General features: G+C 35.6%; 1 protein-coding gene across 1 annotated transcript in view; it reads left to right on the top strand.

The window, feature by feature from the left end:
• LOC139699463 (muscle-specific protein 300 kDa-like) overlaps positions 1-16862 on the top strand; it is an 89415-nt gene extending 72553 nt beyond the window's left edge. The window contains exons 19-27 of the mRNA XM_071598186.1: positions 39-296; positions 1184-1368; positions 2447-2485; positions 5101-5272; positions 6133-6333; positions 6425-6559; positions 8309-8614; positions 12071-12138; positions 15070-16862. Coding sequence (XP_071454287.1) covers positions 39-296; positions 1184-1368; positions 2447-2485; positions 5101-5272; positions 6133-6333; positions 6425-6559; positions 8309-8614; positions 12071-12138; positions 15070-15304 — 1599 coding nt within the window. The 3' untranslated portion in view covers positions 15305-16862. The remainder of the gene's footprint in view (positions 1-38; positions 297-1183; positions 1369-2446; positions 2486-5100; positions 5273-6132; positions 6334-6424; positions 6560-8308; positions 8615-12070; positions 12139-15069) is intronic.
• Positions 16863-17204: the final 342 nt, after the last annotated feature.

The following is a 17204-nucleotide window of genomic DNA, read 5'->3' as shown; positions in this document are numbered from 1 at the left end:
TTTTCTGTAAATTAAAATTGGCTCTTGGGACGTTTCAGGTTGAAGCAAAGAGGTACGAGGTAGATCAAAGTGTGCAGGTGGATACCTTAAGATTTGAGAAAGAGTCAGCCATTCAGGTGGACACACTTGGCCTGACCTCGGTCTATGACTCTGGCCAAATCACGTCAAGGGAAGCATACCTGATGGAGCTGGAAACTGCAATTGGAGAGTGTACTGCTAACCTTGAATCCCTTCAGGCATCCGTCCAGAGTCCAACACCAACAGGTGATGATGTGACTGCTGCCTCCAGTGCTCTGGTGAGTTTTCAATGTGTGCAAATTATATGTTGAACAATGGTGTTGGTAATGACTTTTTTAGTTCTCTAGTCAAATAGAGCATGAAATTTTTTAAGATCTCATTAAATTTATCCAAGGTTCACCTTTTCTTGGGTTTTGATAGCCGTATAAAATAGTTAAGTGAGGTGAATGTGAAGACTGTTGAGAAATAAAGAATTGAAAAAAAATTCAATTGGCAATTGGAATAGGTTTTTTAGGTTTTATTTAGCCATTATGATAAAAAAAGCTTGAGGAAATTTGTGCTGATAACCATGGCATTGATGTGCCGTAAGTTCAGGGGTGCCCGCAACCTCTGAGCTGTTAAACTCCCATGTTAAACCAGGACCTTCAAAAAATAAACTTATTTACATGCACAGTATTTCAGGGACACATGGTTGCAAATACTATTGCTTGGTTGTATGCTTTGTAACATTTCAGGCTAGTTTCATGAGGAAGTAACCCCAGGAACAATGAAAAGTCACCTGTGATTGAAAGATCATTACCATGGTCATGAAACGAAATGGGTGCTCTTGATCACCATTATTTTCACTGCAGGGTCTTACATTAGAAAGTAACTCTAGTCTTTTAGGTCATGCAGTTGTCTGGAGAATTTGCCTTGATGATTGATTCCCAAATGGACACTTGAAAACTAAAGTTTTACTTTTCTCTGTTTAACTGGTTATTTTTAAAAATATTATCTTCTTTGTGATAACTTGGTTGATTTGACTCCAAATGGTGCCCACATATTCTGGCACCAATTTATCTCAATACATTTTTGAAGATCTTGATAAGCCCTTAAAGGAAATATCTTTGTGAGGAGAGGATGATGAATGTTGTTTGACCCAAGCCTGTTTCATGCTGCTCCACAGGTGAAAATGATTGGCCTCTGCCACTCTTCGGTGGAGTTGGTGAAACACCTGAGCAGCCTGCTGCTTCGTGAGTGTGGGGTGACAGAGGAAGAAGCACGCACAGCCGAAGTCCACAATTTGTGCGTACAGTATGATGCACTGGTGGCGATTGCCAAGGCAAGGGAGCAGCACCTGAGGAGTGTGAGGTTGGTGCCACTTCTTCCTACCTTATCCTTTTATCCCATTTGCAAACATTAACTGCTGAATGTGAATGCTCAGTGAAAGAGACTAATTTAGCAATTCTGTTGAAATAATATGATCATTGTGGCCATATTAAAATGGATCTGCTGTGAAACAGTGATATATATGTTATTATTCTCTTATATATATTGAGAACAATCTTTCAGCCCATGTAAACAATTCAGCTTCATAAAAACGTTTCTACCATCTAGCTAATTTTAAGATTGTACTTGCAAGAAACTCTTGTCATTTCGTTGTTTTTACAAAGTAGAAAACCATGTAAGTAAAAAGGAATTATGACAGTCAAGACATGAGGAATCAGGATAAACATGAAGTAGCATAAAATTGGTTAAATTAAAAAAATAGTCATGTCAATAGGAATAAATGAGTTAAATAAAAAGTATATGAAATCTGGGAAAATGCAAAATTAGTGTGTTGAAAATTGGTTTTGCTCTGGTTACAAATAACATGAATTTGCTATAATTTTGTTGTGAAGAAATTATCCATTTGTTTTTGTGAATGAAATTATAAATCTTTTCCCTATAATATCAAAATTCATGTATTTTTCTTTTGGAATCGTAGATGCATATTATAATTATAATTATAAATTTTGAATGTATATGAGTTGTAATTTGGGAAAAAAATATTCACATTACTATGGAAATGTCATGGGCATAGATGAAGTGTGTAGTAAAAATGTGTGTGACTCTCCTTCCTATCACAAGTGTGTGTACTCTAGTGATAAGCAGGAGAGCCACTGGCTCTTTGTTCAGCATTTTTGTAAAATACAATGGGCTCATACAGTATGCTAGCATTTTTCATCCTAATATAAAGTAGGCATAAAAGGCTTTGGTGCTTTAACTAATGGTATAAATACATTGATCATCAAATGAAATAAGCTGTCACCCTCTAAAGCTGCCATGCTCCTTGTAGATATTAATGCTATTCATCTCGAGATTATTATGAATGAAATAAATCGATGCTTGACTAATTGTTAGTTACCTGATGAAAGCATGCCTAACATTTTGCCAACTTTTTCCACAGGCTATGGAATGCTGATTCATACATGTTTATCTGTGAACAGTTAAGTGGGGATTTTGTCATAAGCATTGTAAAAGTGGTTTTTTTGTAGATGATTTGTATTTTTCATTGCCCAAAAGCATGCATCTAGTTCATATAATTTTTTTGTAATTCCGCCTGAAAATTCCTTTAAAGTTATTCTTTCTTTGACTTTTTTATTTTTGAAATGCTTGTGTCAAAATAATTTGTCTTGAATTTACGTATAAATGTAACACAAATGATGACCTCAGACTTTTTTACCCTCCATTTTATAAATCTCATATTAGAGTAGATTAAATCTTTCTATTTTGGTTGGAAAATTGGTTCATCACCAGTATTAATGCCTCCACAATTCCAAAGTTCTGTTTCCTCTTTTCAGTACTCAAAAAAAGTCTCCCTCTCTGTCTCAGTGGTCCAAGTTGCCTTGCTTTCACCATTTATCTGATTAACTGCCCTGAATGTTCATATTCCATTCTTTGTCTTCTTCTGTAGCCTACCCATCCATTTATCATTTAATAGCATTATCCAATGTTAGATCTTATCACAATGAATATTTCCTCTTGGTATTATTTTCAATAATTTATTAATTCCTCTCCTCTTCATGAAACTTCTTTTAGCATTGTTATTCTGTTCTTATAATCGTCATAATATTCCTTGAGTGGGGCAATTCCTTAAATTCAATTGTTCATGTCTTCTAGGGAAAAAGCCTAGGATAATAGGAATAAGCTATTTTCAAACTTACTAAGTATTAACGAACTTAAGCATTTATTCAAATCTTTTTGGATTTGAGTTCTCTTTCAAATATATCATCTGTAGTTTACAAATGATCTGTGAGGTTTTCTCATGAAACATTTCTCCACATAATTTTTTTAAAACTGCAAGGCAGCATGTGAATGGAAAAAAATTGTACTCCAGATTAAAAATAATACTGTTTCTGAGAATTGGCCTTTAAGGCAGTACCCCATTAGTTTTAAATGGTTATTATGGTGTGTGTAAATAGTTTTTCTTTATTAATCTACTGATATTTAGTTTTTTATTCTCTTCAATTCTTATTGAAAAAAATGAAGGTAGATATTGATGAATCCATGAGAATATTATGCTAAGCATTGCCAATTATTTTCTTATAAATTTTCATAAGATTTGAAAGATCAGCTGCCTGCAGCTAAGCTTGTATTTATTTCATTGAAGTCTAGAGTGGACACTGTAATGGCAGTGTAGGTATCCTGGAATCGGTGGAAACTGGAGGGAAAAATGGGAATAGGGAAATCCTTGAAGAAATCCTAGAATTAAGCAGTAAAACCTGAAATTTTGAATGAATTCCTATTTTACTGGGAAATAGAAATAGTGGGATAGTAAAAGAGAACATGACTGATGCATTTTATTTTAGTGTAAGGTGAATTACTAATACTGATATTTTTGCATAAGTATTTTGTTCTATTCAAAACCATAATGAGTTTGCATTGATAGTCGCTTGAATTCTAGGAAAAAAAAGAATTGCCATGTCAATATTAGTATTCATATAGATGCTTTAAAATCTCATTTACTCCAATGCAAGGCCATGAAACTCACAAGTGAGTAAAAATCTCCATCATAAGTGGGATTTTTATTTTGGTTGATGGTCAAATTTTTAAAACTATTTTTATTTATATATTATCTACCCATGAATGAATATTCTATGGAGGAAAATGCTGAAATATAAACAGATGTAAATAGAGTCATGTCCATCAGGTATCATCAGGAAATGTAATACTGAAAATGACAGGAGAAATTTTTGCAAGCTATTTTTTATCTTTGAAAAACTAGAAAAATCCTGGAATCATAAATTATCTTGATTGCAGATGTATTTTCTAGGTTTGCCGCAAGTTAACTTAGGTGTTGTGCAAATGGAAACTTTGCAATTATCACGTGGAAGAAACTTAAATGTTTTGTGATGCTAAGTTTGTTCTGCTTTGCAGCCACATTTTTAGGTGCAAAGATTGTAGTTTCTTTGCCATCCCCTCTCCATTCTTTCTCAGTCCATAGCTATTAGCCCTAGCCTCTACTGTTATTGTTGTTATTTTGTATTTACAGACTTGACGCGGGTCAATTCCCGATTTATAATGGTGGATGAGACAAAATGTACCACACTGGTCGCCATTTTGAACCTGAAAATAGGAGGAGCTCTTTAGTATTAATTATTGATATCTCCATTCTAATTCTCCATTAAGGGTTTCAAGCCATATGATGTAATGTCATAGGTTTTGCATTAGACTCTCTGACTTTATAATTCACTTTAATTTTCCTTTATTTTACTCTGCACCAGCTTTTTTGTTTTGCCTCTGATGAGATTCTATATTTTTACTAAGTTGGGTGAACCTCCTTTACTATGTAGCAGTAGTGTTAATAATTTTTCATGAAACATTCTCAGGAAGTAAAATTATTTTACTACTAGCGAATATTTAATTTTAAATTTATAATGGAATGTTTTATTTTCCCCAAGCTCTTTTGTGTTTTTATCCCATACAAGTTCCATCATTACGTTACAGTAGTTATTAGGTTGTAATCTCAGCATGCATTCATTCTCCATTTTTTAATTTGATGAAGTTTTCCATGTGATAAGTAGTATGTGCAATGCAATGTGGATGTTCTCTTGTTTTCAGTGATCGGGCACGCTTGACATGCCCACTGTGCTCAAAAAAGAACTGGCAGCAGTTGGACAATGACCTTTGGCGGCTCGAGAAATGGTTAGAATTTGCCGAAGGAACTCAGAGTACATTGGACCCTGTTCCAACTAACATAGAGCAGTTGGAAGACGCAATACAAGACCACAGGGTTAGTAAACATGGGAGCTGTTTCAGTGTGAACTTCTTTGAAGTGATCTGGCTCTTTATGTTAATTCTTTATGCCTTCTGATGAGTTTATTTGTGAATCCCGGTGTGGGATCCACTGACCTCTGGTCATCTATGTGTGACATCTATCTTGGGAGTCTGGAGCCTATTTATTAAAGCTTAAAGTCACCTAATCACTCCTCTAAAATAAAATGTAGGGTAGATTATTAAATAAATCGGGCTGTGTAAAATATAGAAATACCATGAGTGATTATGAAAGTATTATTCTTGGAAGGTGCTAAAAAAATAATGATGAAGAATGCAAAATTGGCTTGTAGCTATGAGAAATAGCTTGTGCTGGAGAGTGGTGGTCTTATTAAGGTGATTAATGTGTGGGGCCCATTAACTGAAGGTCCAACTCAAAGCTAGCTCCCCTACATGATACCACTTGAAGCTCTTTTTGTTGAGGCTGTGAGCAGTGAAGTGAAAGATTGCTCACTCATGGGGAGACCTAATTATCTTCCAAGGATCAGACCTGACTCAGCTATGACTATGGGGAGTATTGCAAAAAGTATTTTGTGTGGTTTGTTCGTAGGAAATTGAAAATCTAACTGAATCCCTGCACTGCTGTTATCTAGAAAATATTGTGTGATGCTGCACCAGAGATGCTTGCATCGCTTAAAAAGGCTTGACCACCCTAAATCCTGAGTTTGACCCTATGCATCTCTCAATAATCCTCAGATATCATGATGTGTTTAGTTTGCAATAATTTCTAATGCGAGTCTTCTCTGAGCAAGCAATTCTATGTAACCATTCACCAGCCATTTAATATTTTTCACGCACAATTTCTTCTTTGGTGCATAGGAATTCCTCATGAATCTGGATAGTCATAACAACATAGTGGTGTCCTTAAATATTGTTGGTAAGCACCTTGCCGACCATACCGAGGATGTGGCAAAGGCAAATGAGCTCCGAAGTCGCCTAGAATCAACCAATCGGAGGTGGGAGAGTGTTTGCCAGGCTGCTGGTAGATGGCAGACCAGACTACAGACATCACTAATGGAGGTGGGTTTGCTGTTTGGCATAATGGCGTGAGGCATGGTGCCGTGTGCTCTCGGTCATCGTCTCTTATGAGAGTATTTTATTTTAATTCCAGAATCACGAATTCCATCAAACAATAGATGAGTTGGTGAACTGGCTTGAAAAGACTGAAAACAGTATAAGACAGACGGAACCAGTTGACCTAACTGAAGATTTGGCTGTCATTGAGGAAAAATACAACAAATTCAGGGTGAGTTTACTTCATTTTATTTGTTCCTTGTTTTATGTTTGGGCAGGTGGTGTATAATGGCATTTTTTAAGTTCTCATTGTAATAAGTCATTGCAAAATAATGAAGGTCAAATAGTTCATTCAGGTTGAAAGACAGGGATTCCCGTGGGTTGAGGTTTTTTTTTTTAATCTTGAGTAGATTATAGCCTTTCAGTGAATGCAAATAGTTTTCATCTCAATAAATGAACTTCCACAAAGTTGAGGCTGAAACTATTGAACTAAGTTTTCATCTCCTTAGCAATTTTTTCAATTTTGCCTTTTTTATTCTTTAGTAAAATGCTGACCTTCAAATACTATTTTTCATATAGTGATTACTAAAAAAGTCACACGATTCACTCGGGAACTAGGACATTTATCTGATTTAAATTGGTTTCAAATATAAAATGGCAGATGGCTCTCTTAAGAATAGACAATCATAAAATTTTGAACGACTAAACTTAACAGATGAGTTTCGTTTGAACCTTAGGAGAATTTTTGAAACTGAAATGATTTGAACAGATTCCTAGGACTCAGAATGAAAAAAATGGGATCAAAACATGTATTGGGAATATCTTTTTTATGTCCCTACTAGTAAAGTCATTCTGTAGTTAATGTATTTTAGGATAAGTTTCATTTGACGGGCCATTTACGAATCTTTTACTGCAATTTGTTTTGCATTTGTGTGCTTCAATATTACCCCTATTAGTTCAGCTACAGGTTTAATTATGGAGTTTTCTAAGTAATCCAGCTACTTTATCCCAATCGATACATGTACATCTCATATCATGACATCTTACAGCAGTTGATTATTCATGGACACTTTGTATAATGACAATGAATGATGTGATGAGTCTTTATTCATGGGTAAAATAATCTTTCCTTAAGCTTTAAAGAGTTTTTGTACACCACTGGTAAAGGAAAAAACCACAATGGAGGGGAATATTGAGATTTGTGTGGTCGTTTACACGGAATGTCAATCGCTTGCAAGTGATAAGACATGCATTCGAAATACTAAGACATTTGTGTTTACACAGGGGGGTGGGTGTTGTTTACGGAATAGGTTTACAAGGAAATTAATCCTATTCCCAGGGACAATATGCGGGAACTTACAAATACACACAGTCGCACTGGTTTGCCCAAATTGGATTACGGGGAGTTTTTCCCTCACCAGGGACTGGCTCTAGGCACCCTTGACCAATTATGTGCTTACTAGAAAGGTGCCGAAGAGGTTTGCGAAGAAATTAATCCATATGCCTGGGAAGTTACCAAATGTTATTAATATAGTGAGTCTTAGAAAAGGCTGTAGGAAGCTCGTTTTATCCTTCCAAGATAAGCTTGTTTGAAAAAGTATTGTGTATAATCATTACAATATTAAATAATTTATTAAATACGTGCATGTCAACAGCTGTTAGCTACACTTTGCTGCTACTATTTATATTTTCCGCCTTCTTTATGTTTATTCTGCCTCATGCTTTTATGACAACTTCGCTAATGTGAATTATGCCATAAAGTGGAATGCACCTTGGGTCAGGTCGTTTGTGGGGAGAATTTCAGTGGCATGTGAACATCAAGTTAAACGCTGATAATCACTGTTGAAATTCTCACTTTGCTTGCCTGTGAACAATTGGATACATGTATCCTTATTGTCATGAGAAATGCCTAAATTTGGCGGCAAGAATGAAGGGGTGAGCAGGCAGAGTCTTGAGCTCGGAGATCTTGCCACTCTTGCAGGAGCTTCTGGCAGACTTGGAGAAATGTGAGCCGAGGGTGTTGTCTCTCCAAGAGGCTGCTGACCACCTGCTGAAGCAAGGTCCCTCTCGTGGTTCGACTGATACCCCTCCAGAGGGAGCAGGGGCCAGTGGGCACACAGCCTGGGAAAGGCTGACCAACCTCAGGCTCCGCCTCCAGTCATTGCGTCGAATATGCCGAGTCTATGTTCTTAAGCTAGGCTCGGTGCTTGGCAGGGATCCCTCAGAACTCGGCATAGCTGTTGTGGGCACTCTAGGAGCACAGAGCCTCTCAAGGCTGTCTCAGGAGGTGAGTCACTCAACTGAGAATCTGAAGACCTTGAATGTAGAATAATTGCTCAACTCAATCTTCTTGTTATATATGCAACTCTACTCATATCATACTATAAGTTACCACTTTTTTAAAGTGTTGCCTCAAATTGGCATATTTTGTCACCATTTTATAGATAATTGTAATTTTTTATTATTAATAAATGCAGTAGGCCTTGTATGCAATTGTTTCATGTGTATAATGAGCAGACTGTGGAAGCTAACTGTAAAAATTATCTTAGGAAGAAAAAAGTAATGTTTTTTAACAGAGTTTAATTGTTATCTAAATACCAACAAAATCAATTTCAGTTCAGTCAAATCAAAATTAACTTGAAGGTTAGTCCTTAATTTAATTCTGCAAAACTATTGCCCTTTACAATGAAAATTCAAAAAATTTCTGCTTCATTAAGAAAAATAGTGTGTTCCCATAGAAGCTGATGAGTATTTATATTTCTCTAAATTAGAATATCCTTAAAATGAAACAGTTTCTGTTATCACATGGTGGCAAATCTTCAAATTGAAATTGAAACTAAACAACTTGGCTTTTCCTCATAGAAAATTTTTTGTATTTACTACCTAGGTTTCGTTATGGTATAATATCATCAGGTAAAAATACAGGTCAAACACAGTATATGTATCTCTGGACGGAGGGGAAGAGGAGGGAGGAAAGCAAGGATTGGTTGGGGTAGGAAGATGGCTGGCAGATTGGTAATATTGATAAGTTATCAATATTACCAATCATCCTCCTCTGCCCCCTCTTCCTACCCCAACCAATCCTTTCCTTCCTCCCTCCTCTTCCCCCTCCATCTAGAGATATATATACTGTGTTCACCTGATGATGCTATACCATGACGAAACCTAGGTAGTAAATAAAAAATTTTTTCTATAAGGAAAAGCCAAGTTGTTAAGTTTCAATTTCAATGGAATTGCCTTGTTGAAGAGTTGAAGTCATGTCATTTTTTCTCATTGTGGCTCATTTCAGTACCAACCAATGATAGCTCTAATTAAGATCTCAATTCTCTTGTATTTGTTACTTGTAATGCGTCAAGTCTTATGTTGCCATTAAAGTAGACATTGTTGCCTTGAAGAGTTGACAGAGAAATCAGCCAAGTGTTGATTCAAAATAACTTTTCAGTATTAATATTTAATGCATTTCAATCCAAGTGTGAAAAGAAGTCCTTCATGTTCCAGTGGAAGTGAATTTCATTCAAATCCTCTGTGGGCACAATACATCGTTAAACGTGATGGCAAATCTCTGGCAACACATACCACAGCGTTTAATTAACTCATCTGATTTAGAATAGAATTTATTACCCATCAGTGGTGATATAATATTTCATCTCATTCAGGGACCTTATTAAGAGAGTATATTTGAGGCTTGAGCTAGTATAAAATTGTTGATTAGTGTGTCCTAAGTTTGTCATGCTTTTAAGAAATATGCATTTGAAATTTCTTTTTTTCCAAGTATTGTGTAGCATTAAAGATCACAGTGGTGTCGAGTACTTTAAGTAATATTAATGTAATGAGTAGTAAATAGGTGAGGCCACAGAGACAAAAATGTCTTGCAGCTAAATCTTCACCCACATCTGCTCCACTTTATCAGCTTGATATTGTTCATTTATTCTTTGCTCTCACTTCCAATAATAATGCCTAAAATACTCTAGCGTCTCAAAATTAGTAAATATAACGTATATCCATCATCTGTGTATATAATATCTTCTTTTTTTCCTAACCATATCTTGCAATGAAGTAATATAATAGTGGAACAATGCTCTTTAATAAATAATACCTATCAGTAGATTATGTTGTGTGATGTTCTTTGGTATAAATGTTAAAAATATGGCTGAAACCAATTTTTAGACTAATTAAATTATGTCTACGAACATGTTTACAAACCTATTTTCATGAGGAATGCATACATATTTCCACTTCATGCAACAGTGTTGCCTTCACTCAAAAGCACTAGTAGCATGAAACATGCCATGCACAGAGCATTGGACACTGGCCAAACAAAAAATGCAGAATAAATAATGGAAAAACACACAATGCTTTGAAACACATCCCCTTTTAAACACATTTGTAAAATAATTGCCATCACAGGAATGCACCACAAATTTGAAGCACAGAATCAAATGTACATTGATATCAAGGAACAGTAAGAACCACAAAAATGAATGAATGATTGTTTGTAAGCAAAATGCTCCCGTCGCAAGTGAATTTTGCAGCAGCAAAGATGTAGTTTCCATGGTGTTCAAGTTGTAATCCATTAAAAACCCCGTCAAAGAGTAGAATTTCGAGTATTTCAAATTATATACAGTGATAAATTTATTAAAACAGCAGGCAAATCCTGCTTGTAGGAAAATACTGCAAGGCAACTGACCCAAAATGGAAATTCATATCTTTGCCCAGGCTTTTCCTTTTAGCCTAGAAAAATGTTTCTGGACTTGGGCCTTGCCCACTTTTATTGATTTTTGAATTTGTTGTTGGTTGTAGCTAGCAACCTACTTGATGCATAATTTCTGCATTCCAGCGCATTGGAAACACCAGTTCTCTGAGACAGAGATGAGTTCATGTAGCTTAATAGTGTAAAACTTCCCAGGGACGGAATAGCTCAGTGTTGGGTGGACACTATGTAGCATCAGTCATTATGCCTCACTTGTAAAGATGCAGAGAATATGTAGTTGGATAGCAATGTGTCCTAGTCCAGAAGCATTAGATGCCTTGAGGAAATGCCCCCTAACATGTTTGATGTGACAAATGGTGGAGTTGGAATGTAGGTTTTGGATTATTCGAGTCGGGAAATTCTGTCATCGTTCCAAAATGTCACCATTTGTCAAAAACTATCACCATATTGCCAATTTACCTGTCTTTCAGTACATCCTAATTCTCATATATATGTATTATGCATTGTGATTTTAATGCGTTTCTTAGGAAAGTTATAATTTTTTCCAATATTAATGGTGTAATAACCTTGCATTAATGAAATTTTGATTTAGTATGTTCTTGATGGACATACGTTCATTCTACAGGTTTTTTTCCCAAGTGACTCATCTTCATCAGTATGGTATTATCTTAATTAATTTCAGTTGTGGGAAAATTTTCGTTACTTTGTTTTTTTTTTGTGATGTCACATGAAAATTTGGGTTATAAGTTTGGCATTCAGGGACCTCAAGTGGGAAAGGGATATGATTTTCTTATTTTTTATTTTGGTAGATTATGCACTGGAATTTTTTCTTGCAATATTGTAGCATCGACTTTGCTTGTTCTGAGAATTTAAGTGCATGATTGTGTATCTTGCTTGATTGCTGAAATCATTTTAATGGTGATCATTCCATCATTGTACTGTGCACTTTTTATTTGTCCTTGTAAATTGCAACTTATCACAGATTAGCAATCTGTTTTTGATGTATTCACTATTTTATCCTCTTTCTGCCAGCTTCTGGATCAAACGCCTGGCCGAACGCATCTTCAAGGTACCATCCCTCCTGAACAGCAGCACTCAAAGTAAATATTATTCTTTTTATGTGAGGAATAGTATTGGTACCGGTTCTACATAATAATAGTTAATAGTTATGCTGTCTTTGTTTTTGCATGGTAATTTCTGTTCTTATCCACTTGTGTTCCCCCCCCCTTATATTATATGTACTGCCTCTCTTCCCCATCACCCCTGAGAACTTCCTGGCATGAAGGCACAATCTGATGTAATTCTAATGCAACAAACTCATCATGTTTCTTGAGGAAGAATTTCACAGTAATGTGACCGATAAAATTTCAGATTGAATGCAAAAAATTTTTCTCCTTAATTTCTCTTAGTGCTTGGAGTGTGTACTACCTGGATAACATTTATACTGCATGCGCTTTTAAATTAAAGGTAGTTAATTGAATTAGTTACGAAAGGATTATAGTTTGTGATTTAATGCAGATAATTCATTATGACTGGACGACCTACTATTTTTGATTGCTTGGTAAAGAAACATTATTTCCTGCACAGCCTTCTGCCGAAGCTTATAAGTTTTATTTAGTATTTTTTAAAGATTAAACGCTAGGGCCATTTATTTTACTTTGATTGCTGGAAAAAAAGTAATGAAATTCTCGCGATTTCATTTATCAATTTGATTCTACCCTTTAACCTTGCAATTTATCTGCTCCTCTACTCATGCTACGTGGCATTCATCCAATATTTCCCAAAAATCATCATTTGTACAAGCTCTCTGAAGTGTTACTTTTAGCAGTTCTTGGGTATTTTAAAGTGTGTGTATTGGTTATATCTGAAGATACCTCCAAATAGTTAAATGATGCAAACGAGATTCACAGGAATGCAATGAGAAATACAACTGAACTGAAGGAATAGGACCCACTCAGAGGTTCGAAATTGAAACTTTTTTTTTGAACTGGGCCACTCGGTGTGGAACAGCAAAATGTACCATTAAGTCAAAATGAGACATGGAAATGGTGGCCAAAGTAACAGCTGTGGTGAAAGGAGCAACTTTTAGCTATGAGTGCATCACCCATAATTTAGGAAACTGAAAAACTTGTATTGTTTTGCATTAATAAAAAAACAATTATCAGGTGACGCTGCTATTTTTAAAACAGTTATTTGTGAAAAAGCAGAGCAGTAGCATGGTGACCTTCTGGTGAGCCACTCCTGGAATCACATCTTAGAGAGATGAGTGTGAGGCAAACAGGTCAAGGCGTGATGGGTTAAATGAAGGGGTGAAGTGCCACTTGCAGTGCTTTAAGGCATGTGGCTGCCCGTGCTATGCAATTTTGTGCTGGAAAATGTGTTGGGGAATATAAATCATTGGTAGGGTGAGGGATTATCTCCTCAATAAGTTTTTAATTTTAGTTTGACAAGTTGGAACTCAATTGTAATGCACTAAAAAGATACAAGAATACAGGTACGAGTATGTGCTGTGTAGTACTGTTATCCAGAAAGGTTCATTACATTGTAGTCTGTTTGCTTTTGTTGAGGTGAATAACATTTCCGTGAACCTAAATGTTAAAAAGATTCATTAATGAAGCAAATGATTGAAAATTACTCCCTGGCAACAATTTTGGTCATGCAGAATGTCATAATAAATTCTAAAAAAAGATTTCTTCCAAGAATGTTGAAAAACAGTTGAACACTGTTGATTTAGTTTGCTCAAAGGTAGTTGGTTCTGGCCAGGGATTTGCAAGGATATTCTGGTTTTGTTCACACTCTGTGATGTGTTGTGCTCTGCAATTGCAAGGTGCATGGTGTGAAGGTCTCAAACAGAGGTGCAGCCCTCTCCTGTGGAGTACATGATGTATAAGCTCGAGTGTGAGCTTAGTGCAATAGATTCAAAGTCTTGGCAAGTTAAACTTCTCCCGTGTCATCCTTTTCTACAGAAATCACTCTCTTGCTCAGACAGTAGGATCATTTTAATTACTGCAATAGGTTCAGACTTTGGATCCAGAAAATGAATGGCCTCCATCTTGAGATTATTTTTCTTTTTAGTTTCTGATCTCTTATGGAATACATCCTTCTCCAAGACAGTCCTATGAATCAGGTATTCTTATCAAGACACCATTGAAGATAATTTTGGTGCATTCAAAGTGCACACACTACCAGATTTTCTTAAGAACTGTTGTAGCTTAACATTTTTAATTTAATTAGTTTCTATAAATTATACTGATCATACTACTTGGCACCTGACACTTAACAAATAATGACCATGGCTTGCAGTTGCTGTGGCAACTAATTTAATCTAAAGAGATTCAAGCATAGTCTACCTCTTTTCTTTGAGTGCCAGTTATCAATCAGGTCTTTTTATGCTAGGGAAGTGGGTTTGTTTAATAATTTATTCAAATTTGTCCTTCGAGAAAAGTCATATTTATGTAGAAATGTAAATGTTGCTATATTGGAAAGACATTGCTGTTGGATTGTCTTGCTAGTCACTACAAATGGCAATTTATTTTATATATTTATTCTAAAATGATATTATTAATCAATCTGATTAAATTTAATTCATTCTGGAAAGCATTAGAACAGTGCTGCATTAGTAATGTGCAGGAATTGGCATTTTATTTTTTGGAGCTAGCTTGGGCTCTGCACATTGAAATTTGTAAAAATAAACTTATTGAACTCTTTAGAATGGTGGTAAGGTAATATGGAGTTAATACATCACATTTGATGATGACACGCTGTGCTAATGTGAAGGATGTGCTCTGCTTTCATTTCTAATGGCTGCTTTGGTGTACTTAACTTCAAGGGCATGGGTTCATTGAACTCTTGCATGACTTTTTTATCTTAGTGAAACTTCACTAATTTCCTTTTGTAAAATTATATTTTTTGTTTGAATGGGATAAATTCTTTGGAATGTACTTATGGTTTTGTGGTGTATATTGCTGGCTGCTTTGGCCCAGTACCCTAGTTCCTCGCTGACTCTCAAGCATCTCTTGCTCCATTTCCAGTGGCCCTGGAGGTGAGGATGATGAAGACCGCACAGTTCTTTCGAGAAGCTACAGGTTCCTTGGGCGGGTGCTCCGTGCATCCCTTCCTATCCAGGCTGCCCTCATGCTGCTCTTGGTTGGTGTCGCCTCATTGGTTCCTAATGCAGAAGAGGATTATTCGTGTGCCCTCGCGAATAACTTCGCACGAAGTTTTGAGCCAATGCTCACATATCCTGATGGACCCCCCCCTGTTTGAATGAATGAATTAAAAGCAGTGTGATGAGAAACGGCATGGTTGTGAATAGGAAACTTTGGTGCTCTTTTTTAAAATAAGGCGATGGATATTTATTTTGTTATATGACTGATAATTCAAGAAATGATGACTGCTGGAGGATGATTCTGTGAGTGTTGGCAGACTGATGAATTAAAATCTGGTTTAATTGCATTTATCTATGACCATAACTAAAGAACATTTTGAATGTTGTGGGCGCTGTTCCATTTGTGGGTCTAGGAATTCTCTGTTTTTACTTACCTAACTATAATCCCTTAATTTTGACCGTGGCCTCCTGAAGTATAAGTCAGGTTTTATGCTTGTTATTTTTTAAGTAAAAGGTAAACCTAGCAGTGGCCAACAGATCTTTAAATAAAACTGACCACAAATTGTGGAGGAAGAAGAACTGACCTATGGGCATCTTATATGTTGCCAGCTATAATGACTGAGATTGGGAACAAAGGGAGAATTTAAGATATTTCTGCTACATTTGCTCTCTGTGAGTGTTTCAAGTCTTCACTCCTAGCCCTTGATTTCTTAGTGCTCTTATTAATTTTTACCGTTCTTATATACCATTACCTTTTAAGACCAATCTTTTTATCTTAGATTTCCAATGCCTTTTTATCTTAGAATCCATCAAGAAGTTTTTAACGTGTTTGCAGTTCATGTGTACTGAAAATGGATGGACTGCATGACAAATTTGTTCAGAAGTTTATCTGAAGGATATTGTTTTCTACTCTGTTAAATATTTTTGAATTTTTGGATTTTCAACACTTAAACATTTATTTTTCCTTGAATGTACATATGCCAAGTTTAAATGTTGATTTTTTCATAATTTAACACTTGTTACTCTATTGGGAAGTTACCTGATTTCAAAATGGTGCTATTAATTGGTGTTTGCTACCTATTATGCTGAGGATAGAAATCTGTAATACATTTTATAATTTGGTGATGCTAGCTGCAATTTGGAAATTTAAGAGTAGTCCAATGGCACAAAGTTTGCTTTGGTGTAATTATTAAATCATAATGTAATAACAAGTACACATAAAACTGCATTTTCTTAGTCTTGTTTTGATAGACATCATCAAAAATTGGTTAGTCTACCATTAAGGCTACATTTTCATCTAGTATGCCTCAAAACGTCAAGATTTGAAATATGTACTAATATTTTGGCATTTAAGTTGTTCTCATTTTAAGGACTTCAAAACAAAGTGCCATGTTGAATCCTTAGACTTATGAAGTCCTCCCTGCCACAAATTAATCCCATGGAGTCATGGAAACTTTTTTTGGCCTTAAATGTAAATGTGAAGAAGACATAATAATAACATTAAAATTAAAAATGTTCACTATATTGTAAGTTTTATTCATTGTCATGAGAAATTAAGAGAGAGAGAGAGAGAGAAGAAAGTGTGCTTTATATTATACTTACCCCATGTAACTTGCTAAATCAAACTTCAGCAGCTAAATACTGTGGTATTTTTATAAAGGAATGCTTGTAAGGTGTGGATTTCAATATGAGGGAATAAATTTCTCAATTATCTCATGTTTTATTTCATTTAACTTTATGCATCCAGACATTAGTATTTCATCATTCTTTACATTGTGAACAGCTAATAGCATGATATTTATTTTAATTATATGATATTTTGCAACCATGCTAATCAATTTGCAATCAACGATCTTTATCACATTTTCACTACCCTGTATGGGTAGGGGGTTGAAGAATTCTCCAGCAGTGTCCAGGAAGTGGCAACTAAAAGGGCTGAGAGAAACCCAACCTTGAGAACAATTAAGGTAGTGTCTAGTCAGTAGTGCGTGGAACTTTCTAAGTGACCTCACCAGCTTGCCCCCCCCCTCCACCAGCTTGAATGCTGCATAGCCAGCC

This window comes from Hetaerina americana, unplaced genomic scaffold (assembly GCF_022747635.1).
Source record: "Hetaerina americana unplaced genomic scaffold, ioHetAmer1.1.p SCAF_10, whole genome shotgun sequence".
Lineage (NCBI taxonomy): Eukaryota > Metazoa > Arthropoda > Insecta > Odonata > Calopterygidae > Hetaerina > Hetaerina americana.
Note: the sequence above shows the minus strand (reverse complement) of the source record. Positions and strands in the feature narration are given on the sequence as shown.